This window comes from Penicillium samsonianum (genome assembly GCF_028829775.1).
Source record: "Penicillium samsonianum strain IBT 33392 chromosome Unknown utg000007l_segment0_segment0, whole genome shotgun sequence".
Classification (NCBI taxonomy): domain Eukaryota; kingdom Fungi; phylum Ascomycota; class Eurotiomycetes; order Eurotiales; family Aspergillaceae; genus Penicillium; species Penicillium samsonianum.
Genome location: NW_026643265.1, coordinates 859,330 through 877,360, shown reverse-complemented (window position 1 = coordinate 877,360; position 18,031 = coordinate 859,330). Strand labels below are relative to the sequence as shown.

At 47.7% G+C, this 18,031-nt stretch overlaps 6 protein-coding genes across 6 annotated transcripts; 3 read left to right on the top strand and 3 right to left on the bottom strand.

Annotated features, from left to right (window-relative positions):
- Nucleotides 1-4,198: 4,198 nt before the first annotated feature.
- On the top strand, nt 4,199-6,433 carry znfA (putative C2H2 finger domain protein; the record flags this gene model as incomplete). The annotated part of the gene is made up of 3 exons (XM_057283868.1): nt 4,199-4,671; nt 4,769-5,893; nt 5,947-6,433. 3 exons carry the CDS (start codon nt 4,199-4,201, stop codon nt 6,431-6,433), a joined length of 2,085 nt encoding a protein of 694 aa, XP_057130134.1.
- Nucleotides 6,434-7,359: 926 nt separating this feature from the next.
- N7471_011148 (putative acyl-CoA thioester hydrolase) lies at nt 7,360-9,251 on the bottom strand. Its single transcript, XM_057283867.1, has 5 exons — nt 8,861-9,251; nt 8,736-8,800; nt 8,383-8,679; nt 8,149-8,330; nt 7,360-8,084 (listed from the first exon to the last, which is right to left on the bottom strand). Exons 1-5 carry the CDS (start codon nt 9,152-9,154, stop codon nt 7,534-7,536), a joined length of 1,389 nt encoding a protein of 462 aa, XP_057130133.1. The 5' UTR covers nt 9,155-9,251; the 3' UTR covers nt 7,360-7,533.
- Nucleotides 9,252-10,100: 849 nt separating this feature from the next.
- On the top strand, nt 10,101-11,532 carry N7471_011147 (uncharacterized protein; the record flags this gene model as incomplete). Its single annotated transcript, XM_057283866.1, has 3 exons — nt 10,101-10,226; nt 10,404-11,430; nt 11,486-11,532. The coding sequence occupies 3 exons, from the start codon at nt 10,101-10,103 to the stop codon at nt 11,530-11,532; spliced, it is 1,200 nt and encodes a 399-aa protein (XP_057130132.1).
- A 146-nt stretch (nt 11,533-11,678) lies between these two features.
- Nucleotides 11,679-12,035, top strand: N7471_011146 (uncharacterized protein; the record flags this gene model as incomplete). Its single annotated transcript, XM_057283865.1, has 1 exon — nt 11,679-12,035. One exon carries the CDS (start codon nt 11,679-11,681, stop codon nt 12,033-12,035), a length of 357 nt encoding a protein of 118 aa, XP_057130131.1.
- Nucleotides 12,036-12,511: 476 nt separating this feature from the next.
- N7471_011145 (pepsin-like aspartic protease) lies at nt 12,512-14,017 on the bottom strand (the record flags this gene model as incomplete). Its single annotated transcript, XM_057283864.1, has 1 exon — nt 12,512-14,017. The coding sequence occupies one exon, from the start codon at nt 14,015-14,017 to the stop codon at nt 12,512-12,514; it is 1,506 nt and encodes a 501-aa protein (XP_057130130.1).
- A 2,963-nt stretch (nt 14,018-16,980) lies between these two features.
- On the bottom strand, nt 16,981-17,729 carry N7471_011144 (uncharacterized protein; the record flags this gene model as incomplete). The annotated part of the gene is made up of 2 exons (XM_057283863.1): nt 16,981-17,422; nt 17,518-17,729. The coding sequence occupies 2 exons, from the start codon at nt 17,727-17,729 to the stop codon at nt 16,981-16,983; spliced, it is 654 nt and encodes a 217-aa protein (XP_057130129.1).
- Nucleotides 17,730-18,031: the final 302 nt, after the last annotated feature.

Below are 18,031 nucleotides of genomic sequence, written 5' to 3'. Positions count from 1 at the left end.
CAGACTTGGGTTTATTTGTGGCTATCAAAGGAAAATAGAATTGTTAATAGATTTGAACTCATTTATTAACCCTCAAATAGCTGTAAGAGGGTGTGGATATGTACATGGCGTGGCACTTTGGAGGTCGCCCACTGTATGAGGATCTCCCCCACTCTGGGGTTGATGCTTCCTACATAAGTACACATGTATTATCGTTTCCTTCTAGAGCCTTTATTATAGTTTGAGTGCACGGAACGAAAATGGAATTTAGCTAGCCCCTTCCCAAAAGTGAGACGCGGCATTTACCAAACATCTAGATCACTTCACCGACCACGTGCCCCCTATGTTCTACATGATTGTAGACTTAATGCATGGTTGCAATGGTACAGAAATACAGAGTATCTACACATACGGCGTGGATAGATTGGACTTCTAAATCATAGAGAAGCCTAGCCGAAGGTTTCTCAATGTGGAGCGCGATTTACATCCTACAAAGGTCAAACAGTCAACCACATTAGCCGAGGATCTGATTTGCTATAGGAACTGCAAGGGGGTGCTCACGGGGCAACAAAAAGGAAGCTAGATTTAGGCTTAGTTAGGCTTACCGCGGGGAACTTGGACCTGGGCTGATCAGGAATACAACATAGAGCAATGAATGGGGCCGGAGGCCATATACGGCCTTACCACTCCATACGGATATGGAGTATAAAGGAAGCTAGCTCGTCCCGCGTCACATTAATTAAAGGCGTGCCACGCGATTCTAGACTGCAGCCCTCTAGGGCTTAAGGCTGGCTGCGCCTCAGGAGGTACCATAGGTATGCACCCGGACTCTTCCATAGCTCGGTTTCTGCTGACGGCCTGGGCAGAGACTGGGTTTTATCAGCCGAAGCCAGCCGAACTACTCCGTACAAAATCCGTTAACCCCTCTCTGCTGACGCCTCTTGTTGACCAAGTGTCTTTGCTGCCTGTCGCTCTGGTAATCTTTACCGGAAGAAAAATGCGGACACACACGCCTCAATGGAGCTGTGTAGCTTACCTGGTCAGCCATCACCCATCGCAATCTAATTATTTCCTAAATCAGTTAAGGGCGCCTCCTGGAACATTAACTGGCTTGACGGCGACGATCGATGAGAAATACATGGTAATGGGCCCGGGGGAAACTTTCTTAGACTGGTCTTTGTATCCGCTACTCTGTACTCCGTACGGAGTACAGAGACGGAGTACAGAGGATAGATCAATGCAGAGAGGCAATACCACCGCCAAGGTCACTGCCACACAGCAATTACAAAATCCTGATATTGAGCTACCTAGCGGAGCAACCCTGACCCTTGAGAGCAGAAAATCATTACTCTGTATAGACCCAGATGCTGATCAGAAGATCTGATCGTCATACGTGTGATAGGGCTCCAGGGGTATACATATAACGTACTCCATAGAGTTCACCCATCTCCTTGGGATGAAACCCCATTATATTACATACCTATATTGCACTAACGTGTTGGATTGCGTGGTAAGTACGGAGTACGGAGTATGAAATACTCAATTTAGCGTTATTTCCTGAAAAAGAAAACAAACCGAATAAAACCAAAAATCCGAGATTTTCGTTCTCGAAGCTGATGTGGAGCAATAAACTGATTACTCAGCCCTGTTCCCTGCAGCCCTGGAGGGTTTGTTCCAACGTTCTCATTTCTCTTCTTCACATTCATCACCAAAGACCAGGTCATTTTCTGTGGTTTTTTTTTTTTTGAAAAAATCCCATTCAAGATGTCTTACTCTACCTAGAATGTTTGATCACACCACAGAGTCAAGGTTCACACCCCCCTGCGCGCAAATGACAGGCGGACCGGCAGTGTGGCAGTGCATGCAATGCTAGGCACTAAGTGGAGCACACTAGTAAATCAGTGGGTCAATGTCCAACGACTCAGCATTGTCCGCTTTTTTAATGTGGAGGCAAAAGAATGTTCTCTAATGAATGTAGGGCCCGAATCCTCCGAACGCAGCACAAAATCTCCCCGTATACAACATACTCATGAGATTGAAGATGTATCGTACAATATACACGTATCTAGCTGCAGTTCAGGATTCAAGAACCCCCGTCAACAGGGGTGTTGTCGCATGCGCCCCTTGCCCGGGAGATATTAAGCCTAAATGCCAAGATTTCCAAGCCCCGGTGTATATTATCACTGGTTGCAAACCTGCACAAGACCATGCCAATCTATACTTCATTCTGCCAAGAACTCCGCGGGATGTACGGTGTACCCCTCTCTAGCATTTTGTTTATCAAGTTGGCAATTTTAACAATCCATAAACCATGGTTCCTCGAACGTGTTTCTTCTGCCATTCTTCGAGAAGTTTTTTTGTCTCAACAAAAAAAGATAGTCCCTGTTCCTCGGCACCTTTCACCTTGGAGTAGGACCACTAAATTCCAGTCTTTCTTTCTTTCTTTTTTTTTTTGGCATTCGACTTGGTACTAGAATAAGGAGTGAAGATAGCCAAAAGAAGATTGAAGAGAATGCTATATACTCCGTACATCGGACTAACACTAATGATGTGGACAACACCTATTATCTGGGTCGCATTTGCGAGGCGCCCAATATACGAGAGACCCCCACCTATGAGGTTGGCCGCACGGCCATTCTGCAATGTTCTGGTTGGCTTCCATGATCCCGTCAAATAATGTGAAGACTCCATATGGGGTAGGGCGCGTCAAATAGATCAGCGGGTTCTTTGGAACTGGAACTCTTGGACTCTGGGCCAGTCCATTTTAATTTCCCCGTTCTATGGAGGGGGACCCATATGTCTTTTCTGGAAGAGAGCTATGTTGTATATCGTACCCAGGTACCCAGACGTTGTGGAATAGTATCGAACCGATATATCTGGAGAAGAAAAAATTACCGAGTCTGTTAACGCTAAGCCTTGTGCCCTAAAAGGAACCTGTTGTCATTCCAACGTGGCTTTCCCACGCGAAGATCTGGAAAATCCAATCCATTTTTTAATTTAAATTATAGTATTCGATTTAATGTTTAATTAGAGAATATGAAATATACCATTAAATTCTATTATATGTATTCTGTATTATTGTAAAAAATGATGCACATATGTTTTGCCCTGTAACTGGTATGTAACAGACATGACCCATATACCAACGATACATACATATACGCTTTTTCCACGTCACCCAAAGGCTTTAAGCCCGAGACCTGGCCTGGTATGTTTCAATTTCCTCTATTTTTTGCCTCTTTGCTTCTGATTAGTTGAACCTTTTCCTTCATTTTTCCCTCCCTTTCTTGAGGATGAGATCACCTAAATTGCCCCCTCTCTTTGCCTGAATTGGATCCAATCGCTTGCACCGCCCGAATTCCTACCCGATACCCCGATCTGGGCGCATTTCAATCACTTTTTTCCTTTTCGATTTGCCTTATTTGATCTTCAGCTCCAGTTCCAGCTTCAGCCTTCAGCCCTTTCACTTTTGCCCTACACTGTTTTTTTTTTATCGGGCTTCAGCTAGTGGTGGGGTACCCCATTGGATAGAGAGTGTGTGTTTCTTTATACTCAAATCTCTGGGCATAATTGCACCTTTTCTAACATTATTAGTTCTATTTTTTTCTTCTATTTTTTCCACTATTTTTCATTAAGCATGTGTGCATCTCCTTGAGTTGCAGTGTGGCCAATTTCTATGGGACACAGACCCGGCTCTCCGTGTGTCACTTACGGGAAAACGTTTCATCTTATGAGGCGAATCGCCGAACAAGGGTCCCGAGGTAGGTCTTCTTCAGCCCTATTCTCCCTACTTTTCCTACCCCGGTCTTTTATTATCACGTCAAGTCCACTTTCAAATGATATCTGACTCTCAAACTAGACTCAGACTTTATCACTGCACAAAGTCCTCTATTGACATTGTCACCACTATATAACTATTTGCCCTCTCTTGAAGTAGGCAGAAGCTGGACCTTCTGAGAAATTCTTCATCGGAGTGTGTGAGGCTGGTTAACGGTCCGCTTAACAATCAGAGCTGGTTTCACGACCGACGTTTGCACTCAACTGGATTGGGTTATTGCTGGGATATTGAGATCTTGATTCGACCTGCTTGTTTCGATTTACATCAACCTCGACCTTGTCTTCTGCTTTACTAGGTTTCTTTCTGATCTCACCTTGGGTTCATGTGGATGCGCACCGGCCCGTCTTGATTTCGATTCCGGCTTTAGGTGCTGGTTCTAGAATGGACCTTCGATTTTCTCAGTCACCGAGCTTTCATGATTTCAGAGAACACAGGCGTCGTTCTTCCGAAAGATCCCAATACGCTATGCCCGAGCTGGCACTATCATCTCACGGCCCGTTACCTATAGCTTCACGAGCTAGAACTACTATGAACACCGCCCCTCCACCACTTCCGCCGCCATCCAAAATTCCCGGTTTGGAGATGGGCCATGACGCCGGCTGGGAATACGCAAATTCACGAACTCCAACTTCTCTTCCGCCAATCAACCCGAGCTCAAGTTTGTTTGGAGGTCACCGACGGCCGGTAACTGTCTCACAGGGTGATCCAATGCAGATAGACGATTTAGAAGGGAGGCAGGGCGGACCTAAAGTCTCGCGAAGCCCCGAAACTCAGGTCCAGATCCAGCCACCTCTGTCAGCTACAGACGGATTTCCAAATTCCATGTCGATTATCCCGAATCCGACGGGTCCAATGTAAGCGCACTTGATGCACGAGGACTGCGAGCGACTCTTAGTTTCGCAGTACAGCGCTTTTCTATATCTGATTGGTCCTTGCTAACAAATTTGACAGCTTGAGTGGCGAGCGCGAATTTTCACTGCGGAGTGTCAAAGACTCATCAAATGCCTATGACCAACACCTATTATCCAAAATTGGAAAGCCTCAAATAGCAAAACCTCCGTCTCCCGGGGGATCTATCAGTCTCGGAACCGACAACCGAAATTCGCTCTCTGTGCTCACCGTTCCCTCACGAAGCCCAGGCAATCTGCCATCACCCGGGCCTTCAGAAGGGTCAACATTGGATGTGAAATGGCACAACAGCCCTCAGTCCGGGGGCGTTTCTCCCAGGACCAAGGTCAACTGGAGAGAGTATGTTGAAGGCCGAAGCCCAAGCGTGGAGAGCATTGCACCATCATCAGCACTGGATTACGACCAAGGATCTTTGCGGGATGTGAGCCGACGCCGCTATCGTGGAACAACCCCCCAGCGAGAAGATAGCATCAGTTTACCGAGCCGATCGAACCGTGGAAGCTATGATCAAGGCGTGTTCTCAGATATTGAGGGAGAGTTTTCGACTGACGAACCGGCACCACCGAGGCAATTTATTCTTCGAGAACCCACTCCGCCATATCCGGATTCTAGACACGGCATGAAACGACGGGCATCCTCACCTCCGCGTGAGCCGATAAGCGACGATAGACATACATTGCACGTCGCGACGAGTAACGGAGACTTGTCTCAGCGAAGACTCAGTGGTCATCCGTTTACTAACACACTATCGGTCAACCCCAACTACCCCACGAGTCAACGAACACTCTCAGCTGCCTCATCCTTGAGCATTCGGACCTCGGGATCGTATTCATCTACGTTGTCTATTGGAGGTACCAGTATGACTAGCCTTTCTCCGTACGACCGGCCGTCACCAGGTGGTTTTTCACCAAGCTCCGATCTCGATACTTTCTACGAAAAATCAATTCTCAACCCCAGTCCTCCCACGGCGCTATCTCAGGCTACTCTCCCAAGACTTCCAGGGCCTGCGTCTTTAGAACCGCCTGCAACAGACGCCACTGGAAAGATGTCTGTGCCGACGACCATTATGAATGTGCCAAAGCCAGCCGCGCCAAAGATTGGCGGGCTTTTCATCTGCGATTGTTGTCCGAAGAAACCCAAGAAATTTGACAACCCAGATGGCCTGCGGTAAGTTGGCGCCGAGATGTCTTCATTGTATGATCCATACTAATTTAGAATAGAGCACACGAGATGGAAAAACAGTACGCATGCGCCTACTGCAACCACCGCTTCAAGAACAAGAACGAAGCAGAGCGCCACCAAAACTCCCTGCACCTACGACGCCATTCATGGTCGTGCGCCGCGCTCGTGAGTTTCCAAGCAGCATTCCACCCTTCAGGCGCGCAGTCCTGCCAAACAAATACCGGAGCTACGCACGACACGTGCGGCTACTGTGGAGAGGAATTCCCCAATTTCCCTCAAGCAGACTGGGATCGACGGTTCGAGCACTTGACCACCGTGCACAAATTCGGCGAGTGCAACAATGCGAAGAAATTCTTCCGCGCAGACCACTTCCGACAGCATCTGAAGCATAGCCATGCTGGCACCAGTGGGAAGTGGACTAATATCTTGGAAAATGCTTGCATGAAAGAAGAGCAGCCACCGGAGCCTCGCGAGCCTCGGGGACCGAAGGATAAAGCTGCTTCTGGCCCGACTGGGGGTCGTTGACGTCTAATGCCATCTCGGAAGTTCTTAGCGAGCAATGACAATCAATAAGTCGTGTCTCCCTTGATCGCGGATTTACTCTGCCTTGTAGCATCCGGCTACAAGACGGTTCCCGGCAAGCGGCTCTGTGCTGTTAATTGCATTCCTCGCTAGTTCATACTCCGGGTTGGATGATAGTTCATCCTTGTGGCAATCGTCTCTCCTCTTTTGGAAAATCAAGATTCTAAAGTCATTCGGCTTTATCGATGAGTCTGGAATTAGAATCTTGAATACTATCCGCCACATACCTGTTATCAAAAGACAGCATAACCTCAACATCACTCTCACCACACCCCGGGAAATTTCTCATCTCTCACAAAAACACCAAAAAACAAAAATCCTCTCATATTCATACAACTAGAAAAGGCGAAGTGAAAACCAAGACACTTAACAAAAAGCCACCCAAGGCCCACAAAAAGCCTGGAATCATGACCTGAAACGAACATTTTTGAAATTTTTCCTTTTCCACTGAAGGAGAAGAGGGGCGAAGGGAGTTATAGTCGGCACTGGGATATCTTTTTCAATTTGATCAAAACCTCTGTGTATACCTATACCCTTGCATTGCAATGGCCCGGGAGGATTCCTATCATTCTCATCTCATTTTTACATGGAGTCTGTTTCATGGTTGATTCTGCAACTGGGTGGACTGGAATATTGGAATACTGAAATACTGGATGGAATATTTGCGTTCGGTTTGTGTCTATTCTGGTTTTTGTTTCTTCTATGCTCTTATATATATTCCCCGCCCGTTTTATACATACTTTTGTTGGATGGAACTGTGAGGCGAATGGAGGGGCGTTGTATATAGATTCTTCTTTTCTCTTGCATGGTAGCCTTCACAAAATATGTGGCTTTTATGCCTCTATAGCCATTTTGATATTTCCAAGCTTTCTCAGTATTGCATGCTATTTTGATATATAAACGCACCCAGTAAGTAACTTCCCACTAGCAGACAAAAGAAAGCACAAATGTTCAAATACACGAAACTGAAACGATCTAAATCTAATATGAAAATGCCTGGCCCAACCCAGAAAGCCAAAAAAAACCACCCAACCAATTCTTCTCTATTCAGTAACACTATCCTTAATACTCCGCAACGCACTCATCTTATGCGCGGGATCAATAGCAGCAGCATTCTGCGCCCGACGACGGGCATCAGCCCAAAGCATAAACTCACCGTATCCCTTCGGCATAACCTGAACATCCTTCTCAACAAGGAAAGTATAGTTAAACATGCCAGTGGACTTCTTCGTACCGTGCTCGACATCCCGGACCTTGGAGTCAACACGCACCTGCACCTTGGTGTACTTGGTGCTATCACCCTCGCGCTCCTCGGGCTCCGTGTACGAAACCGTCGCGCGCAGGTACAGCACGCTGCCTACGGGGACTGGGTTCTCGAAGGTGCTGGGATCGAGGGCGACGAAGTTTGGTCGCGCGTGTGCAAAGGATGCGGCGCAGCAGAAGGCGAGCTCGAAGGTCTGTTTTAACAGGAAGCCACCGAAGATCATGAAATTGTGGCGGTTGCGGTCTTGCGGTTGCATGATCATGGCGGATTTGAGGACTGTGTCGCTCATGAAAACTTGGTTCGCCGGCCGGGTAGCTGCGTTTTGGGGATCTTGGGCAGGTTAGTATTCTTGCATTTAGGTGATGTAATGGGCAAAAGGCTTTCTGTTGCTTACTCAGGTAGGACATCTCTTTCGTCCACATTGAGTGGATTAGGTTGCTCTCTTCGTCATCTGGTGATTTCTCCAAGAGACTGCGTGTGCGAAGGGCCTTCTTGGCCTGATAATTCGCTTCGCCCTTTTGGAAGAGGCGCTTTTCCTCCTCGGTTTCAATGATGAGAGGAGCCACGGGGACGGGCCTAGTTTTGATGTTAGTTTGTGTGTATCGATAGATAAAGAGGAGGAACATACGTCTTGGTAGTCGGATTCAGTGAGACCATTGTGAAAGCACAAGTGATCAGGACATCTTCAGGCTTAGCCTCCTGTCCTTCCGGGAGAGCCTTAGTAACTTGAAGAGAGATTTCCATACTTGATCGACCTGTCGCGTAGGTAACTTGGCCGCTAAGCTCAAGATCACAAATTTCCATCAGCGGGTTCTCAATGGTGATCCGGTCACACGCCGCAGTGACAGTGGATACACCGTCACCTGTGTGACGGTAGGCAACGATGCCAGCTAGGGCATCAAGGTCCATCAGAAGTGAGCCCAATCTAATCGGATTGATCAGTCAAATGCTCCTTTGACACGTAGGCTATCAAAGACGTACCTAATATGCCCGGAGGCGTTGAGATAAGAATCCAAAAGCCATTTGTCTTGGGCTAAAGGCAAAATCTACCAACCAGTCAATATCGACATACGATTTCCCACCAAATACAAAAGAATCACACGTACAGCACTGTAATAGCTATCCGACATCTTCTTTGGTGAGACATCACGCTTAACGCTCTGCGCAGCTTTCTCCTGCGGCTCAGCCTTCTGTGCCTCGCGAATCTGCGTTAATGCGTCAATCCATGGCGTCTTGACACGCATGGGCATCCACGTAGGCCGGGACGCTGCCTGAGACGGCGTGGAGTGAAAGTCCTGAGTATTGATACAGGATGGCTGAGCTGCGACTGCGGCTCGCGCGGGCAGCGCAGCCAAAGATTTTGAGCGAGCAAGCGCTGATCTTCTACTGAGGCCAAACATTGTGTGATGTCAAATGAAGGAAAACCAAAAATGAGATAGAAGTGTAGATATTCCGATAGATTGTACACCGTGCTCAACAAAATGACGATGTCCCGAGAATCCCATGTATACAGAGGGTTATAGTGACCAAATGAGATTTAACTACTTCGTGGCTTGGCAGAAAGTGACCGCCCTAGTCACTGGACTTTCACAGTCAATTTACTGGCAATTTACTTGGTTCATTTGATTTACTTGAATTGGTGTTGGTTCTAAGGACTAATTATTCCGTGAAAGACACTAAATACTACATATAATATTGCGTTGAAGTGAGAACTCCGAAGTCTATGAGAAGTCTCTCATGGCCGCTGCAGGCTCCCGTAAACTACCCGGTCCGGTTGAACCCCCGGGGATTCTCGGCCCGAATACGAAAAGCGATGTCATTGCTTCCGATTGGGGCCCTGGGGGTTTTATATTGCTCTGTACCTAGGTAGATACTGTGCGCAGCTGAAGGTGACCTCCAAAGCAAGGCGTAAGCGTACAAATGCTGAGACTGGAGAATTACAATTCGGCGACTGACGCTGATGTTATTAAAGCTGCGGGTTAAAACGAACCCCAGGTTGCCATACATATCTCGGTCTTGAAGCTTTGGAAGGTTGCTCTGTGTCATATTTTACGAGACCTTCCAAGATCCCAAGGCTGAAATCGAATACGCTCAACTGCAAACAACATGCTAAAATGAGAAGGGAAGATCTTCACCCATGATTTGTAGGTATCTTGGAGTTCACTTAAGCTTAACCAAGCTCCCAGGTGAAGTTCTCCGATGGCCAAACAACGTCAAAATGAAGTCATCGATAAGATATTGATCTATAACGCACTTCAAAGGCAATTAGCTTTTTTTATTTTGTATCTATTCGAATTGTTATGTTGATTTGATGAACCTGGAATCAAAAAACCAACCATCTGTAATATGAGCGACCCAACAAACCCACATATCAAAGAGCGCACCACGCCTCAATGGGGTCTTTACCAGCGAGAGAACTTCTGGAAACAGAATGAAGGAACAACACCAGTCTTCAATACTGGCAGGTCTTCAGTATGATCCCTCCAGACCTACACAAACCCTAACCTCTATAGACCCCCGAAAAATGGAAGAAAGAGCCAAAGAAAAGCTGAGCGAGGGCGCCTGGTACATAGTACCTCCCACTACAAAACACCAGCGGCATCCTAACCAAAAGAAAACCCAACAGGTTCTACGCCTCCTCAAACGCAGGAATGTCAAACACACCTGGCAAACCGACAAGCCTTCTACCGCCACCGACTAATCCCAAACCAACTAATCGACACCAACAACCGCTCAACAAGAACAACAATCTTCAACCACTCCGTATCCGCCCCAATCGGCTTCGCCCCAGTGGGAATAAACAAAATCTACCACCCGTCCGGCGAAGTCGCCGTCTCAAAAGTCGCCAACGAGCTGAACCTCCCCTACTGCCTCTCCACAGCGGGCAGCACATCGATTGAAAAAGTCGCATCCGCAAACGGACCAACAGGCACACGATTTTTCCAACTTTACATGCCACATGACGACGAGCTAACAGTCTCACTCCTAACACGGGCCTGGGAAAACGGCTTCGATGCACTGATTCTCACGACAGATACGTGGCAGCTTGGATGGCGACATGACGACGTTGCGTCGTCGAATTATGCATTCTATCGCGGATTCGGGGCTGATATGGGACTTTCAGATCCTGTTTTTCGGAGGAGGTGTGTTGCGGACGGGATTGATCTTGATGTTGATGTTGCTGGTGCGTCGACGAAGTGGATTGATTCTGTTTGGCATGGGCGGGCTTGGTCGTGGGAGAAGATTCCTTGGTTGATGGAGACTTGGAGGAGGATTAGTGGGGGTCGGCCGTTTGTTATTAAGGGGATTCAGTCTGTGGCTGATGCGAGGAGGTGTGTTGAGCTTGGGGTTGAGGGGATTGTTGTGAGTAATCATGCTGGCAGGCAGGTTGATGGGGCTGTTGCTAGTCTTGATGCGCTTGAGAGGATTGCGGAGGCTGTTGGGGAGAGGATTTATGTTATGTTTGATTCTGGGATTAGGGGCGCGAGTGATGTTGTTAAGGCGTTGGCGCTGGGGGCGAGGTTTGTGTTCATTGGAAGGCTTTGGATTTGGGGGTTGAGTATTCAGGGTGAGGATGGGGTTCGACATGTTATGAAGTCGTTGCTGGCGGATTTGGATATTTTGCTGGGTGTTGCTGGGTTCAACGGGGTTGAGGATTTCGATCGGGACATTCTTGGTCTGTCTTGCCTCTGCTTTCAAGGTGAGGATGGATGCTGATTTTTGAGATGCAGAGTCGGATCCGAAGAACTACACGCTCATACCGCAGAAGACCTTGTGAATGGAAGACAGTTCTGGGTGGATGCTGCTCTTAATTTCATCTGCACATCCTCTACCTCGTATACAGGGACAGCTTGTTAATCTACGACTACTACACGTCTTCGACTGTAAATGTATTCGGTGAATACCTAGGTGACTAGCTGTATAATGAACGAGGATGTGATTAACACCCCCCATGTACTCCGTGGGACTGTTCAAGTGACTATAGAACCCCAAAAGCTCAGTCATTTGTCAAAGAACTCACACGAGAAAGCCCGGTTTGATTTCGGCGCGGACCTGCTCCCGGGCATGGACCTCAACAACGATGTTGATTCTCATGTGGGTAGGCCAGGCACCATGTGCTACGGGACCCTCCGCCTACGCTGTCTCATGGGGGGCTACGGTGAGATGGTGGTCGAGAGGGCTGGGGAGAAGAAGAAGAGAAGAAGAAAAGAAGAGGAAGAAAGACGAGAGGAGTCCTTTTATACCCCCAACAACACGTACCTTCCTAAAGTAGGCATCTGACTTGCACCTTCCCTGTCAACATCACATGTCACCTTCCCAATTCATACGGGCAGTTCACGTAAGGTGTGCATCCATGGATTGATTAGACATAATTACAATTGGAAACTGTTTCTTATGAGATTTTGGCATCTTGCCAATAATATTGTAGACTTTTGTCTATCTAAATGAAAATAATAGCAAGTCATGTCCAGTTCAAATAAAGGGTACATGTCGGATGTGCAACACGAAACGAGTGATATATGCAGCTGGAAAAAAGCCGAATAGACGTGCCGCCAACGTATGCTAGGATGAGTGGGTAATCATATGTGGACCCGGGTGTATTAACAGAAGTGAATGATGTGTGTGTAAAATGATCGACAATATGTATGGAAAAGACGTGGGTGACAAGTGAGTGTACAGTAATACAAAGAGCAGAAATATGATTGTCGCCAAATCAAAAAATATGCCGAGAAGTGAAAGAAGGGCTAAAATGCAGTTCAAATAGCAAATGCGCCAATCATGACCGTGAGCATAGACCAGCTAATGCCGCGGGCGAGGTGGGATGCGGAGCTGCCGGATATTGTGGCCATTGCGGAGGAGGTCGATGATGATGTGGCGTCAGCAGTAGACGCAGCGGTGCCAGTGACTGGCGGTGCAGTGAATGTCCCATTGCCCTCGGACTGGGAAGAGGACGAGGATGAGGTTGAAGATGAGTTTGAGTGTGAGTTCGACTTCGAGGCTGAGGCCGAGGCCGAGGCAAGAGCGCCAAAACCGATCTGTCCATTGTCGAAATCGAAGACGGTGTAGACATTTTTCAGAAAGACATCGCCGACGAGCCAGTTAGCACCGTTGGATGCATAGCCGACAATGGTCGAAATGCAGTAGTCCGAACCGTCCGACTCGGTATTTCCGACATAATCCTTAGGGGACACGTTATATTTGACACCAGAGAACTCGAACTCTATGGTAGCAGTCGAGTTACATGGGATCAAATAGTTGTTCGGGTTGTCAGGTTGTTGAGATGCATGAGGGACAAGAGAAAACAGGGCTTTGGCATCCGCGGGAGGGATCAGGAGATAGGTAGTGCCGGTGTCGATGGTAGCGGATTTTCCGGAAAAGTTGCAACTTTTGCCATTCACATAAGCATCATCTACGGGGATGCTCCAGATTTTGTCATTGGTAGCAGTGTAGGAGATGGTACCATCGAATTTGGTTGTATCGACATCACCAAAGTTGATTTCCCCATCCTTGCCGCCGTCTGCTGAGCGAGAGAGACTGAACCCAACCAAGTTTGACTTGATAAGCTTTTTCTCAGCAACGAGATCCATGAAGGATGGCAAATTCCACCCTTCTGTATGCGACCGACCCAGGCCAAGGATCCCGTCGAATGGGTAACTCTGAAAAGCTTCTGAGGCATTGTTGGCTTGACCGAAAGTTTGCGAGACTTCAAGCCCTGCAATTGAGAGGGTGTCTGTTCCCATCTTTCCATCGACCTTTCCGCTGCCGTAAAAGAGGCTGAAAGTCGAATTGTCGGTGGTATAGCTGGTTGATGCTGACCGGTCGAATTTGTGATGACGTGTGCAGACAGGCTCAGTGCATTCCGAGTCGAAGACCCAGGTATTGGGTGCTCCAGTGTCGATTCCCATCCACATTTCTTGCTTTTCAGAGCCTACGTAGATGGGAGAGAAGTATGAATAATCCGTTCCATCCTGGTTTAATGGTGCACTGTTTGCCAGTGACGGCTTATGGGACTCGACAATTTTATAGCCATCGTCGCGGCGAACGGGCAATTTTTTCAGGTCAAGAGTCCAAGGTTTGTCCGCTGTGTTGGATGTGTCGGTGCTGTCGGTGCTCTCGCCGGATTTCGCTTCAATCAAGGTCCATGGAACAAAGCGACGTTCGACTGTGGTTTCCGTGGAGAGTTTCATCCGCAGTTCCCATGGATAGAAGGCGTGCACGCCCGAGATGCCGGCAATGAATACCAGACATGATGAGAGATACATGATCCCTGGGGGAGTTTAGGTAGAAAATGTAGAAGTCTGCATTTGATAAACCGAAGCCGGATTCAACTGGAGGTCTATTCAATATAACCGCTGTCCGCTGTATGGTGGGGCTGAAGAATTCGGGGATTCGAGAGGTTGAAGGACTGAATTAAGCGATAGACTGAAGACAAAGAAAAACCACAAAAAAAGAGAGGAAATTAAATAATGAATCAAAGGTCAGGAGGTTGGAGAGACTCGAAATGTGCCCATGAAAGACGTGAGGGGGGTGGGCGGACAGGGTCCACCGTTGAAAAACCCCCTGACAAGAAGTTGGCAGGAACACCAGTTGGCTCTAAACCGTATGAGGTTTAGCTTCCACTGTCCTCCACTGTCCTCCACTTGTCTAATGCTCTTTGTAGTATTGATCAGCTTGTTAAATGAAGCTAGTGGAGTCCAAGCTCAATCTATATGAAGGAACTTGAACGGGTTATCATACAATATTGATCTTGAATTCTTAATTCTTTGACTATTTTTATACCTACTATTGACTATGGTTGCATCGGAAAATCCGGGGTTGCGAACGTATTAATGGCCTAAAAAGTAATCCTAGAGACTACACATGGAGCTAAGTAGCGTAGCTAAACAGCTAAACATCGAAGTTTTCCATGGGAACATCTCAAGACGAAAATAGAACCCGACAGAGAGAAATCAGTCAAACCTCCAAGTCCACACCTAGGTAGAATGCGACCGTACTTTGTACAGATGCCATTGGGCGTACATAAGGTCTAGACTCGCAGGATTTACGCCTCCACTTGGGTCGAGAACGTCTGACCCTGGCAGCCCTGACAGGGACCACTTTTTTTGTACTTGGATACTTGTGTCTACATACAAGTCACCGTTCGCTAAACTATTTAAATTAATTCTAACTTGAATGAGCAGAACGCATTTGATGGGTTTCGAGCTGATCCAATTGATTAAAAAGTATATATAACAGTGGGATACCTAAAACGGATCTATCATGCAGATCATGACCCGACTGTGGGGACAGATTATAAAATCGAACACATTCAGGAGTTTCCATCCATGGATACCTACATCACAGCTGTGCGGATGACGCGTGACGCGAATAGGAGCCCTGTCATTTCCAACCTCAACAGTTGCTATATCATGAACCAAAGCCAGTTGTCAGAAAGGTATAGTACCAATGAATAAACAAGTCGAAGCGCAGATGTCATACAAACCTTGCAAGCCTAATAATATCCAGCAGTTGTCTCCCAGCTACCGCATTAGACGCATACAATATTAAATACCAAGGCCCACTACAATAGTCGCACTGTGCGCCAGGTATATCAGTACGTCGATATATGTATCAATTTGGGACGTTGGTGACGATATCTCAATCTGGTACAAGAATCATGTCTTCTTACTATTGCCCCATCGCAATTCATATGTTGAAATGAGTGCATATTTACTGTATACTGTCGGGCGGCTAAATGGGCGTATTAAAAGGGGAACTGTTCGTGACTAGCCATATGGTAATAATATATAGGCCCGAAGAACCCCAAAGCCCGTAACGGATAGCGACCCAAGGAAGTAGCACAATATATGCCCAGGGCTGTCCTGACGTACAGCATACATCGATGTAGACACGCCGACAAAGGCAGAGAAGCAGAGAACCGGTAGATCGCGATATAAATTAAGCCACAACCCCGTGCAGCCCAATAACCAGAAAGCACCAGCCACATATAACCTTAACACTAAAAGGCAAACAATAGCCAAAAACAAAAAAAAAAGATTGAATGACGCACACATGCAGACTCCCAAAATCCCCTCAAAGCGATTGATAAATTAATCAGATAATCACCCCAGCTCTCCCCGAAATACCCCGAGCGGGACTCCGACCTTCCCCACGACGCCCGAGCCCCGTCCGTCCCATCCATGCTACTGGTAACTGGAAATTGCGAACCCTCGGAACCACAGAGACATTACCGGCGCACGGCTAGAGACACGGAAGAAAAGAGAAGGAAAGTAGATTGATTCGACTCTCCATGTGCTGGATTCGGTAGACTAGCGCCGGTTCTTAACGTGAATATTCCGACGTCATAGTTCCCGAGCTGGACAGGACCAGCGCTGTCGGGATCGGAGGATATGCAGCGAATATCACTTCTAGGGTAGCACGTTTAGAGTTATTTGGACACTATCTCGGTATGGCACGCACATGCGTCCGATGGACCATGGGTCGGCGATGATCTTGGGGGATAGATAATGATCCGTCTCACTCGTCTGGAGCTGGAGGTGGTCTGGTGACCTCGGGTCAACGGTGCAGTTTGCTTAATATTAACGGCGGAGGAGTTGTTCCCGGGAGCCTGGATATACGTTGTCGTAGATCATGGTGGGTATCGGATCGACAACCTCGGCACAACGAAAAGTGCGGTTTTTCGGGGTTTTTTTTTATGAATGAGGGTACTACTAGTATTGAGTCATCTGTAGCAATTGATTGGTGGTAATTTAGTAGTTTGAAAAGGTGTGTATGGAACTGTTCACTGCGTTTTGAATTGCTCTCGATTTGTACCTTCTCACTGACTGTATCCGAATAGAGTATCATAGACATAATTGAACCCGACAGAACAGACTTTCTAAAAGACGTTAATAGAAGAAAGAGGCCGTAGCCTTTTGTTGAAGATGGTATAGATAGTAATGTTCAATTGATTGTCACAACTCGACAGAGCTGTAGTGGAATAAGATGGAAAAGAAAAAGAAGGCCAATGATCGGCTGGCAGACACCACGGAGGAAAACGTCCACTCCATGGGAAAGATATTACATCAAAACGCTATCTCAAAACAGATGGACGATCCCAAACAAGAAAAAGACAAGATAAAGCTTGGACAATGTAACAAGCAACAAAAGAATTCGTTTCATCACAGACCCGTCAACGGGACCGAAAATAACAAGAATAGACCAGAGAGACAGGAGTCAAAATACTCTACTTCTGAACACTCTGCTTGGGACCCATAACATCATCAAGGAAGCCAGCCCAAAGCTCACGTATGACACCAGGCTCGGAAGAAGACCCATTTGACCTGCGCTGGATCTCCTCACCGACACGTGAGCGGCCGACGGCCTCGGTAAGCGAGAACGGGTCCAGATCGATGGCGTGGTTATCGACGACCTCGCTCATCGCGCTGGCGGAGACGTCAGCGCCGGTGCCGGACACAGTGTAGATCTGGGGCTTCATGGGTGGGGCGAAGGGTATTTGGCGTCCTGGGATGGAGGGGAGCTCGGGAAGGACCGGGACTTGGATGCCGCGCTGCAGAGGGGCGGCGTCGAGGTCGACCATGTTGGGCATGTAGACGAAGTCGACGGTTGAGGTGTCGTTCAGGGCTTTTGTGGCGCGGGAGGTGTTGAATTGGCGGGAGGAAGAGGAGCTGGAGTGTGTTAGTTTTGGGTTTTGTTTTTTTTTTATGGTTTGGAATGGAGACATGGGTAGATGTATAGAATGGAATGCGTGGGTGGGACATACTCTGAGAATGCACTGCCATTGATTCGGCGCATGGCGATGGCGAAGGCGCGGGATTGGAGGACGTCATGGTTGGAGAGGGCCTTCTCGCCGGTGTTGGCGGGTTGGGCGGACTGAACTCCGGTGATGTGAAGGCTGCGGCGAGCAGAGGGTGCCACGGGCTGTTGGGAGAGAGTGCGGAGAGCACGGAGAGATGATGAACGGGGAGCAGTCATTGTGATTGTGAAGTGTATAGAGCTAGAGCTTTCGAGATAGAGCTATGTTGGTAGGCTTGGTAGAGGTAGAGGCAGAGGTCTCCAAGTATAGTGGAAGATGGGAAAGTGAGAAGTAAGGGATTATGGGAATATGGGAACAGGACGATAGTGAGCTTTATAGAGCTGAGAATGGTTGGGGAGAGCTATGAGGCAACTTCTTGGCGGTCTGGGCCGTTATCGATAGTGTTGACCCAAAGTAGAGCACGTCAACACTGTGGAAAAGGGTAGCAGTGGGTGATTTTGTTCACGGATTTCAAATGTTA

Coding starts and splice junctions, on each gene's coding strand:
- N7471_011148 (XM_057283867.1), bottom strand. CDS start 9,154: ATGTTTGGCCTCAGTAGAAGATCAGCGCTTGCTCGCTCAAAATCTTTG. Junction 8,331..8,382: donor CTGAATCCGACTACCAAGAC/GTATGTTCCTCC, acceptor CATCAAAACTAG/GCCCGTCCCCGTGGCTCCTC. Junction 8,085..8,148: donor GAAAGAGATGTCCTACCTGA/GTAAGCAACAGA, acceptor AACCTGCCCAAG/ATCCCCAAAACGCAGCTACC.